General features: G+C 36.3%; 1 protein-coding gene across 2 annotated transcripts in view; it reads right to left on the bottom strand.

The window, feature by feature from the left end:
• Positions 1–6,342: 6,342 nt before the first annotated feature.
• The window catches only part of STK3 (serine/threonine kinase 3), a 123,490-nt gene continuing 111,220 nt past the window's right edge, over positions 6,343–18,612 (bottom strand). For both annotated transcript variants that reach the window (XM_070940434.1, XM_070940435.1), the window contains one exon: positions 6,343–8,886. In XM_070940434.1, coding sequence (XP_070796535.1) covers positions 8,728–8,886 — 159 coding nt within the window. In that variant the 3' untranslated portion in view covers positions 6,343–8,727. The remainder of the gene's footprint in view (positions 8,887–18,612) is intronic.

The following is an 18,612-nucleotide window of genomic DNA, read 5'->3' as shown; positions in this document are numbered from 1 at the left end:
GGTGTTTGTGTTCTTGCCTGAAATCTTATATAGTTTGCAACATTACAAGGATTTGGAAATAAATATGAACCTACTTCTAATTAGTTAAAGAGTGTAGAATTAATTATCTTGATTTGGCTATTGTAAGCTTGGACGAGACCCTGTTGTTTTCTTGGAAAGGTTTTCAGAAGTGGTTTGCCATGGCCTCCTTTTTTAGAGCTAAGAGAAACTGATTAATCTAAGGTCACCTAGCTAGTTTTGTGCCTAGGACAGGACCTGAACTCACAATCCCCTGGTTTCTATGCCTCAGCCACTAAACCAAACTGGCTCTCCAATGTCACCTATAAGGACATCTGAAATTGATTTATGTGAATTTAAAAAAAAAAGTTCAGTTTTCTTTAGCTTTAGTTTTTCAAAGTGATACTTAATGCTTCACATTGCAAATATCCATTTGCCTAACATAATTCTGTGATTTGTTCGGTTACAACCTTTGAGTCAACATTAATATCCTCTTTATTTATGAGCAAGATGAATTGAGCTAGGTGACTTAGGGGGGAATCAGACAAAGATCAGTAACCTGAACTGTTTATATTCATTGACTAGATCTCAGAGATAGTTTTGCTAGCATGCTGACCTAGTGGAAAGGGATAAATAATATTTATTTATCAAATTTCTACACCATTTATCTCACCTGAGTGACTCTGGGTTGTTTACAAATAGAAACCTACAATGACGTAAAAAGCAGAAAGTGTTAAGATATCATTAAGAGTAATGCTAAAAATTCAGAATTTTATAACAGTTGGAAAGTATGGTACGATTGGGTCCAGAAAAGGTGGGATAGAATAGACATATGATGATGTATATATATGATGGCAAATATGTATGTATAAAGGAATGATTTTATACTTATGGACAATGTAATCATATTATACCATGGTGGCAGGACTGTATATTTTATTTGTGTATTAGTGTATAGAATATATTAATAAAAATTATATATATAAAGAGTAATGCTAAAAATTAAGGTTAGAAAAAGTTAAAGAAGCAGAAGAAATGTCTTCAACACACACATACACACCCAGGATGGTATATCACTCCAGAAGTGGGGGGCATCTCATCTCTGGGAGTAAGATGTTCCAAAAGTTAGGGGCAATGACAGAGAAGGCTCTCTTCCTAGATCCCACCAGTTGGAATTGTTTAACCCAGAGGTCTTCAAACTTGGCAGCTTTAAGACTTGTAGACTTCAACTCCACAAGTCTTAAAGCTGCCAAGTTTGGGGACCCCTGGTTTAACCAATGGGATCTGCAACATGCTCTCCCTGTATGTCGAGGTGGGGCAGGTTGACGTAGTTGGGGCAAGACGGTTCTTCAGGTAGCCTGGTCCTATGCCATGAAGGGCTTTAAAGCAGTGGTGAAATCTAAAATTTGTTACTACTACTAGAATTTGTTACTTCTGTGGGCGTGGCTTGGTGGTGGTGGGGATAATGTGACTGGGTGGGTGTGGCCAATTTTTTTTTTTAACTTTTAAAACCATTTTTCCTACAACTTCTTTGGTGAAGAGGTTGTAAAAAAATGCTTTCAAAAGCCTTTGATGATCCCAGCTGAGCCGCATGAGGCTTTTTCTTTTTACTTTTAAAAGCATTTTTTCGGCTGAAGAGGTTGTAGAAAAAATGCTTTTAAAAGTAAAAAAAAAAGCCTCTGATGATTGTGCGGCTCAGCTGGGCATGGGGGGGGGGCAGGGATATTTGCTACCAGTTCTCTGAACCACCCGCCTCCATCGCCACCGGATCAGATGATCCGGTCCGAACCAGGAACATTTCACCCCTGCCTTAAACCAGGGGTGAAATGTAAAATTTGTTACTATCGGTTCTGTGGGTGTGACTTGGTGGTGGTGTGGGTAATGTGACTGGGTGGGCGTGGCCAACTTTTTTTTTTTATTTTAACTTTTCAAAGCATTTTTTCTGCAAATGCAAAAAAAATGCTTTGAAAAGCCTCTGCCGATCAGGAACACAGCTGTGATCATCAGAGCCTTTTCAAAGCATTTTTTTAAACCTACTCTTCCCCAGAAGAGGTTGCAGAAAAAAATGCTTTGAAAAGCCTCTGAGATCCCAGCTGTGTTGCCTGATCAAGAGCCTTTTCAAAGCATTTTTTAACCACCTCTTCCCCGGAAGAGGTTGCAGAAAAAAATGCTTTGAAAAGCCTCTGAGATCCCAGCTGAACTGTGCGATCATCAGAGGCTTCTTTTTTAACTTTTAAAAGCATTTTTTCGGCGGAAGTTGTAGAAAAAACGCTTTTAAAAGTAATAAAAAAAAAGCCTCTGATGATCGTGTGGCTCAGCTGGGCATGGGGGGGATCCGCAGAGATTTTTGCTACCGGTTCTCCAAACCACCCGCCACCATCGCTACTGGATCAGGCGATCCAGTCCGAACCGGGAGCATTTCACCCCTGCTTTAAAGGTAATAACCAACACCTTGAATTGGATCTGGAAGCAAACTGATACACAATGCGTAAATAACAATGTGATCCAGATGGGAATCTCATAAATGTTCACACATCATGCCGAAATTTACATTATGTTTGCTTTTTCCTTTGTGTTGTCTTTGAAAGGTAGTAGGCCAAAGCTATGTACGTAAGTAGTGGTTTGCTTTTGCTCAGGTCAGCTCAGCAAAGCGGCTAACGTTTTGTTGGAAGCCTGGTGTACGCTGTACTTATTTGCACACTTAATACTTTCTTTGCTATAGCTTCAAAATGATTTGTTTGCTTTAAGTGTGACTCACTTAAAGCAACCAATGTAAGTTTAGCCCCAACATTAGAATTCTCCATACGTTTGATACATTCTGTATCTCAGACCTTGAGATGAGGAAGGCTAGGTAATATTTAAAGATGAACGACAGATTGCAGAATTTAGTTGGGCTTTGATATAAATCGATGGGATTAAATATTAGTGGGTAAAAGCTGTATATTAAATTCTACTCTGAATTACTTCCTTACATGTTTAGCTGAACCGAGAGCCTTGGTGGCGCAGCAGACTAAAGTGCTATTAAGTAGCACCAGCTGCCTGCAATTACTGCAAGTTCAAATCTCACCAGGCTCAAGGTTGACTCAGCCTTCCATCCTTCCGAGGTAGGTAAAATGAGGATCCGGATTGTGGGGACAATAAGCTGACTTTGTATAAAATAGAACACTGCTTAGGGGGGGGGGAAGCCCTACTAAGCAACTATATACAAAAGTATGACGGCTATTGCTTAACGCATTGTAAGCCACCCTGAGTCTCCGGAGAAGGGCGGCATATAAATCGAACCAATAAATAAATAAATAAACTTTTCCTTGTAAGATTGGGAAGTAAAAAAAGAAAGATTCCAGAAGAACCAAGAAAACTATGCTACTAAAACATCTACTATGTTCATTTAGTCACCTGGAATTCAGTTTGATTCAAGGACATTTACCTTTAGCCTTGCTTAATGAATTCTTTTGGAAAGACTTTTAAACAGGTAGAACAATTTAATTAGATGATCCATAGCATAGCATTACGTTTGCCTTCTATGACTGTTTATTTAATTGTTAAATCAAGTCAGCCTTATTCTGGACATGTTTTCACCTATTTATTAAATAAGCAAGTTATCAACATCAATATGGATGGGGCTAAAACATCATCGATAGCTTGGCAAATGTCATAGTTTTAATCTTTGGGGAATTTTGTTATTTTAAGGGGGGAAACATGAGAAGCATTGTCCCAGCATTTTTCTCTATTCCAAAGAGAACAATGTAGCCAACCTACTGAAGGTAGTAGTGAAGCATTTATATGAAGTAGAAGGGAATGGGAGGAAGATTATTGCCATGAAACTCTCTCCCAAGCTCTCTTATCAAGCAAATGGTGCAAGTGACTACAGTCCTTGGGGTGGAGGGGGGAAGCTGATGGGGCCACCCACAACTGTTTACAGCCAAAGTACCTGGACCTATCCAACTGCCCTCTTCACCTTTTTCACTGGCTTTGAATAAGGTGTTAACTGCTGAGAGATGACAGAAGAATGAAACTTCCCCAATAAAATATTTTTCTATTAGAAGGGAGTTACTGCATTGTTCTCAATTCTACTGCATGTAAGAAACATTTCTAGCTGCAAGTTGGTTTACTACTGACTTCCTTAAAATAATCCATGTAAGTTGCACACAATCTCTTTATTTAACACAGCTTCTGGGATATCACTCTCTGATTTTCAAACAGCAGACTAAACATGATTTCCATTGGTGTCTTCTAGAAAAAATCTTAATGCATAGACTTACCATTAAAACAAACCATATTCTGAGCAAAGCTGGCAAGCTTTTGGGTTAGTTTAAGATATGCACATCTACAATTAAATAGTTCAATTTCAATGGAATTTTCTCCCAAAGAAGCATGTCTAAGGCTATACCTAAATGATAATTTCAGGGATGTGTATTCAAAAGTAAATTCGTCCAAGTTCAATTGAACATTCTCGAGTAAATTGTTTACTACAGGTAGTCCTCAACTTACAGCAGTTCATTTAGTGACTGTTCAAAGTTACAACGGCACTGAAAGAAGTGACTTATGACTGTTTTTCACAGTTACGATCTTTGCAGCATCCCCATGATCATGTGATCAAAATTCAGCTGCTTGGCAACTAGTTCATACTTATGACCGTTGTAGTGTCCTGGGGTCATTTGATCACTTTTTGCAACCTTCTGACAAGCAAAGTCAATGGGGAAGCCAGATTCACTTAATAACCAGGTTACTTACTAACTTATCAACTGCAGTGATTCACTTAACAACTGTAGCACGAAATGTCGTAAAATATGGCAAAACGCACGTAACAAATTCTCACTTAACAACATAAATTTTGGCCTCAATTGTGGTCGTAAGTTAGGGACTACTTGTACTCTTCAGTTTAAAAAAGCTAGTTGAAATGACACAACATCAAGCTTTGATGGAAAATAGTTTTTTATTCAAAATGGTAACAAACATTTATCTTTCAGGGTTTCGGGAAATTGTACTTTAGAACAGTAAAACTTTTATATATGAGACAGGAAACAAACCATAAACCAAACTGAGTTAAAAGTTCACAAGGTCTATACTAGAATTATTGCAAGTTTCAATTAAAAAAAAGTATTTTACAAAAATGTATATTTTTAGTAGAAATAAAAGTGGTTGTGGGCACAAGTAAGGTATGTTTCAGTAAACATTAATAAATATGAAATAATAAAAAGGTCAACTGCATATAACTCCTGTCCCTAAATTTCATTATTATACAACTTGTTGCCTTGATCAGTTAACTGTAATAAAATCAAATCATGTGCTCAAACTGACTATATTAATATAATAACGGTAGAGAAATTTAGGGAATTCCAAATATTATAATTTGTCTGCTACTTTCCACAATCTCATTTGCTTTAGAATAAAACTTTAATCTATACTATTCACTAGAGTTCCATTTTTCTAGAATGAGAGGGAAAGTGTGATATTCACTAGCCCAATCAGGATGTAACATTTGCAGCTTCTAAGCAAAGATATATAAAGTTTATTTCATTTTATCCTAAGAATGATCACTCATCCTCTAGCTAACATCTCTCATCTTAACTTACAATAAAAGCACAAATTGTCTATGTAAATCAAATTTGAAACACAATAAAACTATCAACAATTATCATTTAAAACACCATTCAATTATAAGCAGCAGAGGCTAAAGCAAGCATCACAAAAAAATAAATTGGAAATAAAAAAAGTATTTGTGCCCATGCTTTCAATCTTGGCTTTGTCTCTTCCTGTCTTGATATATTGCAATTAACTCAGAAAGTCTTCACATAATCATGGGTTTCAATTATGTTTGTACCTGGAAACTACAGCTAGGTTCAGAGCAAGACAGACTTTGAAATGACAGTTTGCAGCTGTTTTTAAATTTCTGGCTTGTTCTGAACCTTAGTTTGTTATCTGGATGCAATGCAAAACTATGGTTATAGTTACTGAAAACTTCCTGGGTAACTCTGGCAAGTCAAGAAGGACAGTATGAGGAAAGAGTGAATATTGTGCATATCTTATACTAAAATGTGCATGTCAAATCTATGTTAGTATCTGAGCAGAGATCGTTCCAAGTGCAATGTGTATATCTTAGCCTGGCAGTTGGCTTTAGTATTGTCTTTCTGGATTTCACTGTGTTAATAATAATAATAATAATAATCAAAGCAATACCAAAAGAAAGAATCAAGTAGTTTTTAATTGGTTAAATTGCATAAGGCACACCAGGAAAAGCCAAGGCTGATGACCTGATTAATCTTTTTTTGGTATTTTTCACAGATTGGAAAAAAAGATGATTTAGACATTCATTTTTTAAATGTACAAGATTTCAGAATGCTCTGCAAAACTGAGAACATTAAAGAAAGTTTCTAGTTGGACAAATGTTGCTTGGGACTAATCTAAATGACTAACCTCATTAGACTGAACATATTCACTCCTAGCTCTCTATGAAACAATGGGATTCTGAACTCCTCGTCACTAGCAGTGAATGTTGGTTTTTCCACTAAGTCAAGCAGGAACTGCTGCTGTTTCAGTATTTTTTTCCGCCAAGAGTTGATCATGACTGGTTCCTGCACTTTTAGACCCAAGAACCTATGCAGTCATAAACTGGCCAAGAATTACAGATAGGAATCATACTTAATTGTTGAGTTCTATCCCATTTGCACTCTATAGACTCTAACACAGTTTTGGTAGCTATTATTACACACAACTCTGTTTGCATTTCAATTGCTTTGAATAGAGGGCGCCCATAATACCAATTATGCATTATTTTTTAAATATCATATTATTATAGAGTATATTAGGAAGAAGGTTTTATAAGTTACATTAGAATCACTTATAATTATCTACACATCTATTTGCCATTTAGCAAAATGATTTAGATGCCTTACCTAAAAAAATTAATTCACAGTAAATTGCAATCAATCTGATAATATGAAAAACAGTAGGAGACATTAGCCCCAGTGAGGTCTACACCATAACTTTTTCTATTTCATTCATTAAAAAATTATGGTTTATAGCAGCTCATTTAAGCTATAAAAGGTTAAGTGATTTTCAATTTATGTTTTGGGTTTCAATTTATGCACATGTATTCATACACATGGTAAAATTGTTCTCAGCTGAAACACAAAGGAATGGTAATTTATTTCAAATATTTTAAGGCTTTTCAGAATACACTGTGGTCTTCCAGTTTTCAGTGCACAATTTTAGTGGTTCACAATGACTGAAACACATAATAAAATGGACAATTCGCCAAAATCCAGAATCTTAACATGTAAATTAGTGGCAAGGGGGAAGCAAAGGACCTATTAGCATAATCGTAATATGACTTACAAAATAGATTCCTTAAGCATACAAAAGTAGCTATTTATACAGACAATACAATACATTTCACATATTAGACAGAAGAATAAATGAAAAACGGGGGGGATGCTATAGCATATTGAGGAAATTGAATTTAAAGGGCATATTCCCAGGAAAGCACATAAGATAACAGATGAAAATATCTATACAACAGTACTGGGATACCTACAGGAACAAACCTATTACCATGGAAATGATTATAAAGAAGAGCTGCTGAAGGGGAAAACTATCAGGAAAAAATTAAGAAAACAAAGAGAAAACATGAAAGAATGCTGGAATCAGAGTAATTTTCTTTGGCTTTTCAATTTGTGTTTCTCAGAGTGTGTTTGTAATAGGAAAACATTTCCAAATTTCAATAAAATAAGGGGAAAGGGTCAGTGGGGTAAATAGGTAAACAGATTATAAAATAGCCTTTATTATGGAGCCAAAGAGATAACTGAAAATTATTCAAAATGAAAAAGAGTGATAGATAGAAATATGCACTATAAACTTAGTGATCTGCATTTTTCTGGATTAAAAAGAAAAGGAGGAGGGAGGGAGATGGGAAGGAGAGACAGAAAACACAGTATATAGGCACTTGTTTCTTACATTGTAAGATCGTGCCTATTGTATGCGAAAGGGACAGGCTTAAGACAAAACCCACTTGGAATTTCTCCAGTGTAATTCCCCTGGAAAAAGGAGTTGCTTAAGACTGCAGAACCCTGTTATTTTCAAAGAGAGATGCCCAAGAGAGTAGAGGAGTAGGCTGCATGCTCATCCTTATGTAAGTATTTCTCTACACTCAACATCAAGCTCCTGAATCAAAACCCCATGAGACCCATGTGTGTGCTTACAAGCCAGCTGGAGCTAATACTCTACCTGAGTCAGCCCTTAATACAGCAATACATTCCATTTAGAGTGTGACCATTAACATACACTTAACTTACTCTGCCCTGGCTTCCACTAACTGCAAGCACCATTTATAGTTAAGAAGCATCAAGCATAAAAATAAATAAATCACCAAAGCATGTGGAATAAATATGCCTTTAAATGATAGGCGCATACATTGCCACTTAAAGCTCTGCATTAATTGGAAAATTTGAAATAGCTTGAAGTCTTACTAGGACCCCAAGTCATTACTGCATAACACACAGCATTACTGAAACACTGCTGAAAGAGATCAGGAATGTGAAATATCTATTGTATCAAAACATGAAAAACAGAGCAGATTTTTCACTTGGGCTCAAGGACATTTAGCGTGCTTTCCTTTTGTCCTTCTGCTTGAGTTGTTGCAAAGCTCAAACGACTCGTCTTTCAAAACCTGTAGTTATGAAGACTCTCCCAGTGTCCACATCAACTTGTATCATTATCTTCTTAAGAAAATCAGAAGTTTTGTTGCCTTCTTTTTTTTGCATCCATAGCATCCAGAATTGGTTGTCTTTTAGCAGTATATCTTTGACGAAGCTCTTCAATTTCACGCTCCATCATTGGATCTAAAGCTTTTAATCTCATCTGCAGCTCTTCCAAACTTAGGTTTTTTAACTGTTCAGGTAAGAATAAAAAAATATTTCATTAATAAAAATATTTCCACTCATAGTAGAAGCTGCACATGAATCATAACAATCTACTTATCTCATAGTCTCTTATATAAAATGAGGCATCAGACAGTGAATTAATCTCATCCAATAGACTGTGCAGGAAATATTTATTATCAACCAGCAGATTACATTTAATTAAGTTTGTATTTAGCTGCAGGACAGACAATTTTCAATATTATGAGACACAAATTATGAGAAGGTATGCTCTTCTGAATCACTTATTTTTAAAAAATTATTATGTATATATGAATGTATGACAATATATTTATAACAACAGCTCTCAAAATGACCATCATTGACAAAATGACAATTGGAGCACTATTATACTTTGACTGCTTAGAATGTCTCTTCCTCACAACAGCTAGGAGTATTGGTAAATTCAGTGTAAGGTTAAACAATTGCTATTGCTATTTTACTATTATCCTGCTTTATTCCAGGAAGCTAATAATAATTGAAGTTGATAGGGAGAAGATTGACTCAGAATGAGGAACAGGAGGAACAAAGCTTATTCAAAGCTCCACTTCTCTTCATGTATAAAAAAGACAAAAACTGTGATGTGATGTAGTGAAAAACTGTTATTATCATCCGCCTTCTTCTTAATTTGTTTTCTCATATGCCTACTTGTAGTATCTTGCAAACTCATGACTATACAGAACTGGCTATGCTAACAAGGTCGCAAAGCTTTTTTAAAAAATGTAGATACTTCGCTGGATTACACCCACGCTTATTTCAAGGCAAATTAATTTAGGAAGATAAAATCCACCTGAAAAATGGTCCAAATTAAGTAAAGCAAGAAGGCTTTCTCTACCAGAATATTACATTAGCAATTTTCAAAGTACTCCTTAACATCCTTAGAAATTTTATAAAAATAATTAATAAGGGGGCTCCTGCAATGATAATAATAAACTTTTAATAATAAGACACCTGCAATGATCTGATGATACTGGAGCCTTGTCAACCAATATGATGCTCTTCAGGCTGGGGCTCCTCACCTGCACTTGCAGGAATAATCCAGTTTCAGAATGGAAAACACAACAGTGAAATTGATATTTATTACACCATCCTGGGGCAATAAGGCATCACAGTCCTGTCAAAGCTGGTGTCTATGTATGCATGCATGCATGCCAATTATATTCCCACATTTTAAAAAATAAGTTTAAACAATCAACACTAACATCTATTATTTGGCTTCAAGTTTAATTGATACTCCAAATTTCCAACAACACTGACTAAATATTAGGAAAAATGTTGACAGTTGAGAAAAGGATCAAATTAAAAATTAAAAATTTAAGGTTGTCATCGAACTGATTTAAACTGGAATTAGTTATAAGATTAAAAACTACTTGTTTGAAAGTATTTTGGGATAACTATTAGTAAGTATTAATAAGAATATTAATGTAACAACAAAATTCCAAATGAGAATTCAGTGCAGGAAAAACTTTCCTAAAGAATGTGACAACAGCAGATTATTTGAAGTGAGAGATATTCCTAAGTATATTTACCAATGAAGAAGAATATTTGTAGCTCAGGACTGAAATGCGTATTTTAAATATGTTTAGCTTCACTTCTCAATTGGATTTTACTTTTAATTTTTATTACTAAAAATTGTCACGTTTTTTTCCATGCCTAAGAAGTGGATTGAAATAGAAAAATATGCATAGTTATAAAATATACTTTTTTAAAAAAATCATCAAAATTTCCCTTCTTTTCCCTAGGCTGCAAATATCAATCAATCTCCAGGTGGGAACAAAGAGATACAGAAAACTATCTGCTACTAGGTTGTCCAGATTTCTGCAGCTCAGATATGCTAACTCTAATATTAGAAATGCTGTGTAAAATGTGCTTGCACATGTATGTGTGCACAGAATAATGTACTAGGCAGAAAATGCAACTCACCACTGAAGAAAGTTAGCACCCTTAGAAGAATGAAATATTTTGGGAAATATTAATAAGGCAGAATATTGTATTTCCCTAGATGAGAAAAGAAGAAACAGGTTTTTAAAGACAAAGAGCAGCTCCCTGCCCCCCCAACAGATATTTGGTGCACATTAAGACAGGGACAGCCTATCTACAAAACAAAAGACCTCAGCTCCAGGGTGATGGGATTAAGACATGACCCTCCAGGACATAATAGGATTATCTAGCTCACCACATGGCACAACCAAGCCCTTTCATTACATCACCCAGAAAGGTTCAACCAAATTCAATTCAGACAAACATGACTCCACATGGGAGTCTGCAACCAATAGGATACATGCCCTTGTCACGGGAACAGGAAGCTCAAGGCCAAAGCCCAAGAGAGGGCATCAAAACTGAAAAATAATTCATTGAAACTATGAATAACAGGAGTAAAGAGGAAATGATTTAGCAACACAATTAAGTAAAAGCTGAGAATAAAAATACATAATCTATTCAGTTCTGCTCAGAGAGGGCAGTTTAAAGCTATCAATTTGATTATTTCCATCATGATTACTTAGACTTAAACAGAAACTTTTATTTCCTGTTGAAGGAAACTCTGGCATGAACATACCATTGCTTCATCAGATAAAAACAATTTCCTGGTGAAGCTATTCTGTGGTCCAAAAACATCATTTTGTCTACAAAACTGAATATTATATCTTAAAGTATATAGCAGAAAAATATGTAATGCAAAAACATCCCACTTGTTTTTATAAAATATTGGTTGAAACACAATGACTGTAATACTGAGAATAACAAGGGCCACTTGCATTCTGCAAATAGAATGCTCAGATGTACAAATATTCAGCTTAAATATAAAGAGGTCTTACAAGTTTCTGTCCCAGGCTCAACAGACTTTCCTAGATGTTACTACACCCAGCACACTGAAACAGTATGCAGACATTCTACAGGTGCAGATCAAATTCTTTGTATCATAGCAACAGAATTAAGTACGTTTATCTGACCAACTAGATCAGGGTGTCAAACTTGCAGCGTCACAACAGCATCACGTGACGTATTGGGACTTCCCCCCTTTCGCTAAACTGGGCAGGGGCGGGGCCAGCATGTGACGCATCTAGCCCGCGAGTTTGAGACCCCTAAACTAGATAGTCTATGCAGTGGATAGATAAATTTACTTGTGTTATGTACGCATTGCATCTATATTTTTATCATCCTTTTTGGAAAACTGCAGAAAAATCAAATATATCATAGTTAACTTGTTCCATGCTCCAACTCTTTTTTTCAAAATGGATTTCTTTTTCTTCATACAGCTAAACCCTGGAATCTCCAAAGAAAAAACAAGAAAGTCCAGTTGCCTCCTGAAAAAGCATCTTTGGGACAACTATGACCGAGAATCTCCATAAGACTTTTAGTTATAGATTTTGGGATGAACACCCTTCGAATGGTGCGGGAGTAGGAATGGATTTCCAGAAAAATTGCAGACTATAGGAACCATTTGTACTTCAGTTTGAGATGCAGACAACATAAACTCATTCCCAACAGACTGCACCTGTCTTCAACAATGAAGGAACACACAGCAGAAAACATCCTACAGCCAAGAAGGCTCCACACCCATTTGCACTACTAGGTGACCCTGAGGACACAGATGAACTTCCAAGTGGCCTCAATGACTCTCTAAAAAGATGCAAATGACCAGCTGTCTGCAAGGAGTATAAACCCTTCCATTCCCCACCAAGGAGCTGAAGAAGCTTCTTGGATGAGAAGCGAAATGTCTTCAAAAAAAAAAAAAAACCCAAGGAAGTCCAGTTGCCCTCCTGAAAAAGCATCTTTGGGACCTGGAGTCTCTTCTTTGATGTTTCTGGTCTTGGCTTTAGCAAAAATTTAAGTTTTATTTCATGTTACAATAGTAAACCTAGAAAATGAAGTAGAATATGCAATGCTATAATTTTTCTGTTTTCTGCACAAAAGGATAGGAAAATGATTAAAGTATTTAAGTTAGTAGAATACTAACTTAATTAGTAGTTAATTAGTACTTAGTTAACAGCACTGTTAACTAATTCTATTAACTGAAATACTGAAATACTTAAATCGGACTTGTCTTTGGAACCCAAACATTTATAAGGTAACCAGTACAAATAGTGAGAGCTGGTTTGGCGTAGTGGCAACCAAGAGACCATGAGTTCTAATTATGCCTTAGGTATGAAATCAGCTGTGTTTCATACCTAAGCCAGCCAGTCTGTGTCTCAGCTCTAGGAAACAGGCAATGGCAAACCTATTTCAAAAATCTTGCCAAGAAAACTTCAGGGACTCCAGGCAGTTGCTAGTAGTCTACTCTGACTTGAAGTCACTTGCATACAAACAGACAGGCACAGGCAAAGTATAAATAGTATGTTTTAGAAGCAACTACTGCTTTAAAAGATGCAAAACTGTTGGAATTAAGCACTTTGCAGCTTGGAACAATCATGGAATATTTTCAGAAAACCTTTGAAACACCAGTTGTAACATTCAAGTGCCAACTAGGAACCCAGAACCAATATTTGGATTTAAAAGAATCATATGGTGGTACACACAGAGAAACTGTTTTGTGAACAGCAGCACTGGATTTTGAAAGCAAACATAGCGCTCTAAAGCCAAGAGCAGATTGTTGGAAATATTGTTTCAAAATGTTACGCTCCAAGCAGGAGCAATTTATCAAAACTCTTCTTGAATGTCCCAAGAAGTCCCAAGAAACATCATAAAGGTACTTGCCAAATATTATGATCCCTTTCTTCCCAACAAGTTTTAATGAGCGTAAGCTTTTAAATTTTAAAATAAATAATACGTTTTACTGGAAGAAAACATTCTGCAGTAGAAAACTTGGCTGAAAATTTGTATTTCAGAATAGAATTTGAAACTCTTATTTACCCTTTAGGGCACGTCTAAAATAGACAGCAAGGTCTCATTTCCAGAATAGCTTAAAAAGCATGTTTCAAAACTCATTATAGAGCCAGTAGTGAGAGAAAAAGCAATTGTCTGTCAGTTTTTAGTGTGATCTTTAAATTATTGTGTAATAACTTAACACAAATACACTTGGAGGCAGCAGCAGCCACGGGAGGAGGTATAGGCATCAAAATGGCAGCTATGAGCATGTTATCAAAATAACCTCCCATCTTTTTACATGCATCACACAAGGAGCCAACATGTCAACATTTTTGACACTCCTCCCACCTCATAAACACCTCTGCTTAGGGCAAAGAATGAAATATTTGAGCTCTTTTGGTTCTTCTGAAAGATTAGCTGCATCAGTCCTTCCTTCCTTTACTGGCAACAGCCACTGCAACAGACTGCAGTGAAGGCTACACCATCAGACTTGATGGAATACCAGATTGTTCTTTCTGTTCCCATCTGGTGTCCACCATAGCAGGGTATTATAAAAATGACTTAAAAGTCATTTTTAAAAAAGCACCTGCTTCTTTGCTTGTCTCTTTTTTTAATCCTTTTTTTTTTCTTTTTGGTCTTATCAATGAGTCTATAGCAGTCTTTTCAGCTGGAAATCTATTGAACTGTACCTAGCAAATTAATAGATAAACTTGGAAATTTTAAATTCCTTAAATGTTTTGGGCTTCACTTCTATAAACTTACAATGGAACTGTTAATTATCACTTGGAATTATAAATATAACTTGGTTCCTAATTATGTAGTCTAATAAATAATTAGTTAAACAACACTGGCAGATTTCTGTTCAGAGATACCCAGAGACCATTTCAACAAAATTAATAATAGCTATAATATTAGATCACATTATATACTATTAATTATATAAATGGAATCCATTAGATCTCCCTCATGGTAAGAAATTAGTTTTGCACTTAGGTAGGAAAAACCAGATTTATTGATGTGGGAGAAAATCTGGGTAGCCTCGTAAATCCACCATGAGCCAGCAATGTGCTGCAGCTGCCAAAAGAGCAAATGCAATTTTGGGTTGTATCCACTGAGTACAATGTCAAGACACTCAGACAACATCTGGGATACTGTGTTCACTTCTAGCTGCCAAAGTACAGGAAGAATAATGAGAAACTGCAAAATATACAAAGATTGTAACGGGTCCGAAGACTAAATTCTATCGATTAAAGAAAATATCTTTAGCTTAAAGAAGAGAAAGATGAATCCTTTAGAGAGAGATTCAAACTCAAAATAAGAACAAACCTCAAGTCTCCTGGAGTTATGGATGCTCTATCACTGGAAGTACTGAAGCAAAGACCAGAGAGCTATTTGTCTGGGATAGTATTGAGGATTTCTGTCCTGGACAGGGAATTGGACCAGAAGAATGCCAATGACCCTTCCAACCTTATAATCCCATAATGAGTGAAATTATTTAAAATTGTAAACAAAACAGATATCTACTCACAAAATGTGTTATAAATTTGAAAGAAGTTGTTTACTTCGAAAACAAGTTCTTCCTAGCAACTATTTAAATAAATCTAGCAGATGCTGTAATCCTTATTAGAGTTTTTTGATTTAAAAAATATGGATTGCTAATACTGTATTTCTGAGTCAACTGTTTTTCCATCTGCTAGTAATTCCTACAAGATGAACTATCAACATAATGACTAACAATAATTTTCTATGGCAATTGCAATGGTGGCTTGCCTGTAGCACTTTCTAAGATTTAACTAGTGCATGCCTCAGATTGTTTTGAGTTGTTAATAGATTCAAGTAACAGACACTGTTTCTTCTATTCCATATTTTTAATTCATTCCTCTACTGCCTGCAAGAATATGGTTTTATTTTATGAGGTTTAGTCCATCAAGGAGCTCATTTTGTTGAAAGCTGTGCCTGAAATAAGAACAAGTATGCTAAAAGCTGCCCAGTTTATTTATCTGAGGTCCACAACCTGCAGCCAAAAGCTACTCATTGATAGCATAGCATTACCTGGCTCATTTAGCAACAGATATTTTTATAAGCTTTTACACAATAGTCAACTCGTATCAGAGAAACAGAGTATTCATGTTAAAAAATACATAGCTTAAGGATCAGCCAATGTTATTATTTACTTATTTATCAGATTTATACACATCCATCTCACCTACGTGATTCTTTTTACATACAAATTTTCATGGATTATGTCCATTTTGCTAGATGAAGGACAAATGTCAATGATTTTGTAAATATGCATATTTGGATGGCACAGGTAAAGGTGAAAAGAGAGGAATAAGAATGGGTAAGGCTACTTTGGGTCACTTCATTTACAGTCTTCCTGATTAGTCTGTATTCCGAATATGTTTGAAAAAATGTTGTATTCTTATTCTTTCCTACATGATCCTCAAATTGTGAGGGGGAGTGGGTGGGTTTGTTATTGCTGTTTCTTTTAGATTTAGCATATATTTGGCCAAAGTTTATTGGCCCCGTTTCTGATCAAGAAATTAATTTTTTTAAGGAAACCTTGCTGTTGAGCCGACCCCAAAATTATGCACTATATCTTTTAGCATGGGCTACTGTACTGTAGTCCTATTGATAAATTTAAACTTCCTTCTGCACAAGTATTTTTAGGAAGAGGGGTGATCACTGAAATGAGCTTATTTAACTGCACTATGCAGCACAGGGAGAATTTTACCTTGAATGAACAGGTGATATCTTCTGATTTCAAGAGCCTTCCTCATTCCATTTGCGCTTTCAGCATCTGCCCTCTCTACTAATGGTGATTTTGCTAAGAAAATTCTGCATCACAATATAAAGGGCTCACTTTCCCATGTGCTCAATTTATTTCTATTTATTGTTCTGATTGAATTTTGGAAAGTATGTGAAAGAGACAAAGAGGAGGTAATCGACTGATTATTTGAAACACCAGTGTCAGTTCAATGTACAGATGAATTAACAGTGTAGCTAAACTGAAGATCCCACAGAAATTTCAGTCTCAACCAATTTCTGGGTTAAAAATGAGGGGGGAAAAACCCTACCTCAAAGGAAGCAAACGCTAATTTGTGTAGACAAGAGCCAGTTAAATAGAAAATCGATTATTAATTTAAAACTGAATCATGAATTTCAAAGCTGGCTCTCAAATGTATTCTGGGGTCTAGGTGGAAGAGTTAAGACACCCGACTTTAACTTTTGCCCTTGCATGTTGGTCTCTCTAACATCCTGTCCTGATTTGAAGTACATATTCAAACTGAGATTCTATCTATAGTTTTAAATATTCTTAAATGTGGAAAAAATGGAAGAGGACCTTCTTAACTCTCTCTTTTAAGGTACACCTGTTTGTTTCATCCGTATGTAATACATGGTTACATACCTATGTTGAGAATTCTATATACTGTAGGCTAAAGTGTCAGATAACAAAAAGGGAGGTTTCAGAGACTGAAAAAAAAGTCAGGCGCAGAGCTCACAACCAACGAACCTGTTGCTAAAATTCACCTCTGGGAACAGCTGATTGGGGGTATTCCAGGAGGCCATTCACCCATCAATCAGCTTTTTTCTTATTTTCCTCCCCAAAAACTAAAGTGTGTCTTATACTCCGGTGTGTCTTATAGTCCAAACAATACGGTATTTTTAAATTCTTGAAAATCAGATTTATCCCATTATCTTCTAAAGAAAGGGAAACTCATTTGATCAATACAGTAGAAAGGGTCTTAATCTCTCCATTATAGGCAAAGAATAAAGAAAATACCGTATTTCTCGGAGTATAAGACGCACCTTTCCCCCCCCAAAAAAGGGTGAAAATCTGGGTATGTCTTATACTTATTGCCCAGCCTCAGAAACGGAGATTTCAAAGGCTGAAAGAAGCCTCTGAAAGAAACTTCAGAAAAAAAGCCTCAGAAATGAAGCTTCAGAAAAAAAGCCTCTGAAAAGCTTTTATCTAAAATAATATGGCAAGCAGCAAAAGAAGAATCAGTAAAGATTCTAACCAAACTATGTTAACAAATCTGGAGAATGACATGATAACCAACAGATCCAGGGGTGAAACGCTCCCGGTTCGGACCGGATCAGCTGATCCGGTAGAGATGGCAGCAGGTGGTTCGGACAACCAGTAGCAAAAATCTCGCCCATGCCCACCCAATCGCCCAGTTGCCTGCTTGCCGCTTCTTTTAAAAAATGTTTTTAAAAGGTTAAAAAAAATTGGATGATCCCAGCTGAGCCGCGCCATCGTCAGAGCCTTTTTTTACTTTTAAAAGCATTTTTTAACAACCTATTCAGTTGTAAAAAAATGCTTTTAAAAGTTAAAAAAACAACAACAACGCATGCCCAGCTGATCACGCCCCCCGTGTGCTGTTCTACTTACCGCATGCCTCATTTTGGTGTGCGTGGTGCTGTGCGTGCACAGCGCGCATGCGCAGCCAGCGAATTGGTAATAAACTGGTTCAGATTTCACAACTGCAGAGGTGGGTTTCAGCATGTTCAGCATGAACCGGTAGTAAAAATTTTGACTGGCCCAGCCCCCCTCTATTCTCAGCCTCCCAAGTCCCAGCTGATCGGGAGGAAATGGGGATTTTGCAGTAACCTTCTCCTGGATTGGGGATAGAATGGAGATGTTACAGTATCCTTCCCCTGCTACGCCCACCAAGCCATACCACGCCCAGCAAGCCACACCCACAGAACCGGTAGTAAAAAAAATTGAAACCCACCACTGCACCACTGCGTTAATCTACATACCAATACCAAAGAAAGGAGATTGAACAGAGTACAGATAGTCCTTCAGAATAAAAGCCTCTGAAAGAAGCTTCAGAAAAAAAAGCCTCTGAAAGAAGCTTCAGGAAAAAAGCCTTTTTTTTTTTCT

The sequence above is a fragment of the Pituophis catenifer genome, unplaced genomic scaffold, assembly GCF_029215685.1.
Source record: "Pituophis catenifer annectens isolate HBS135680 unplaced genomic scaffold, rPitCat1.0.hap2 SCAF_3, whole genome shotgun sequence".
In the NCBI taxonomy this organism is placed as follows: Eukaryota; Metazoa; Chordata; class Lepidosauria; order Squamata; family Colubridae; genus Pituophis; species Pituophis catenifer.
The sequence above is the reverse complement of the archived record's forward strand: the minus strand, read 5'-3'. Positions and strand labels throughout refer to the sequence as shown.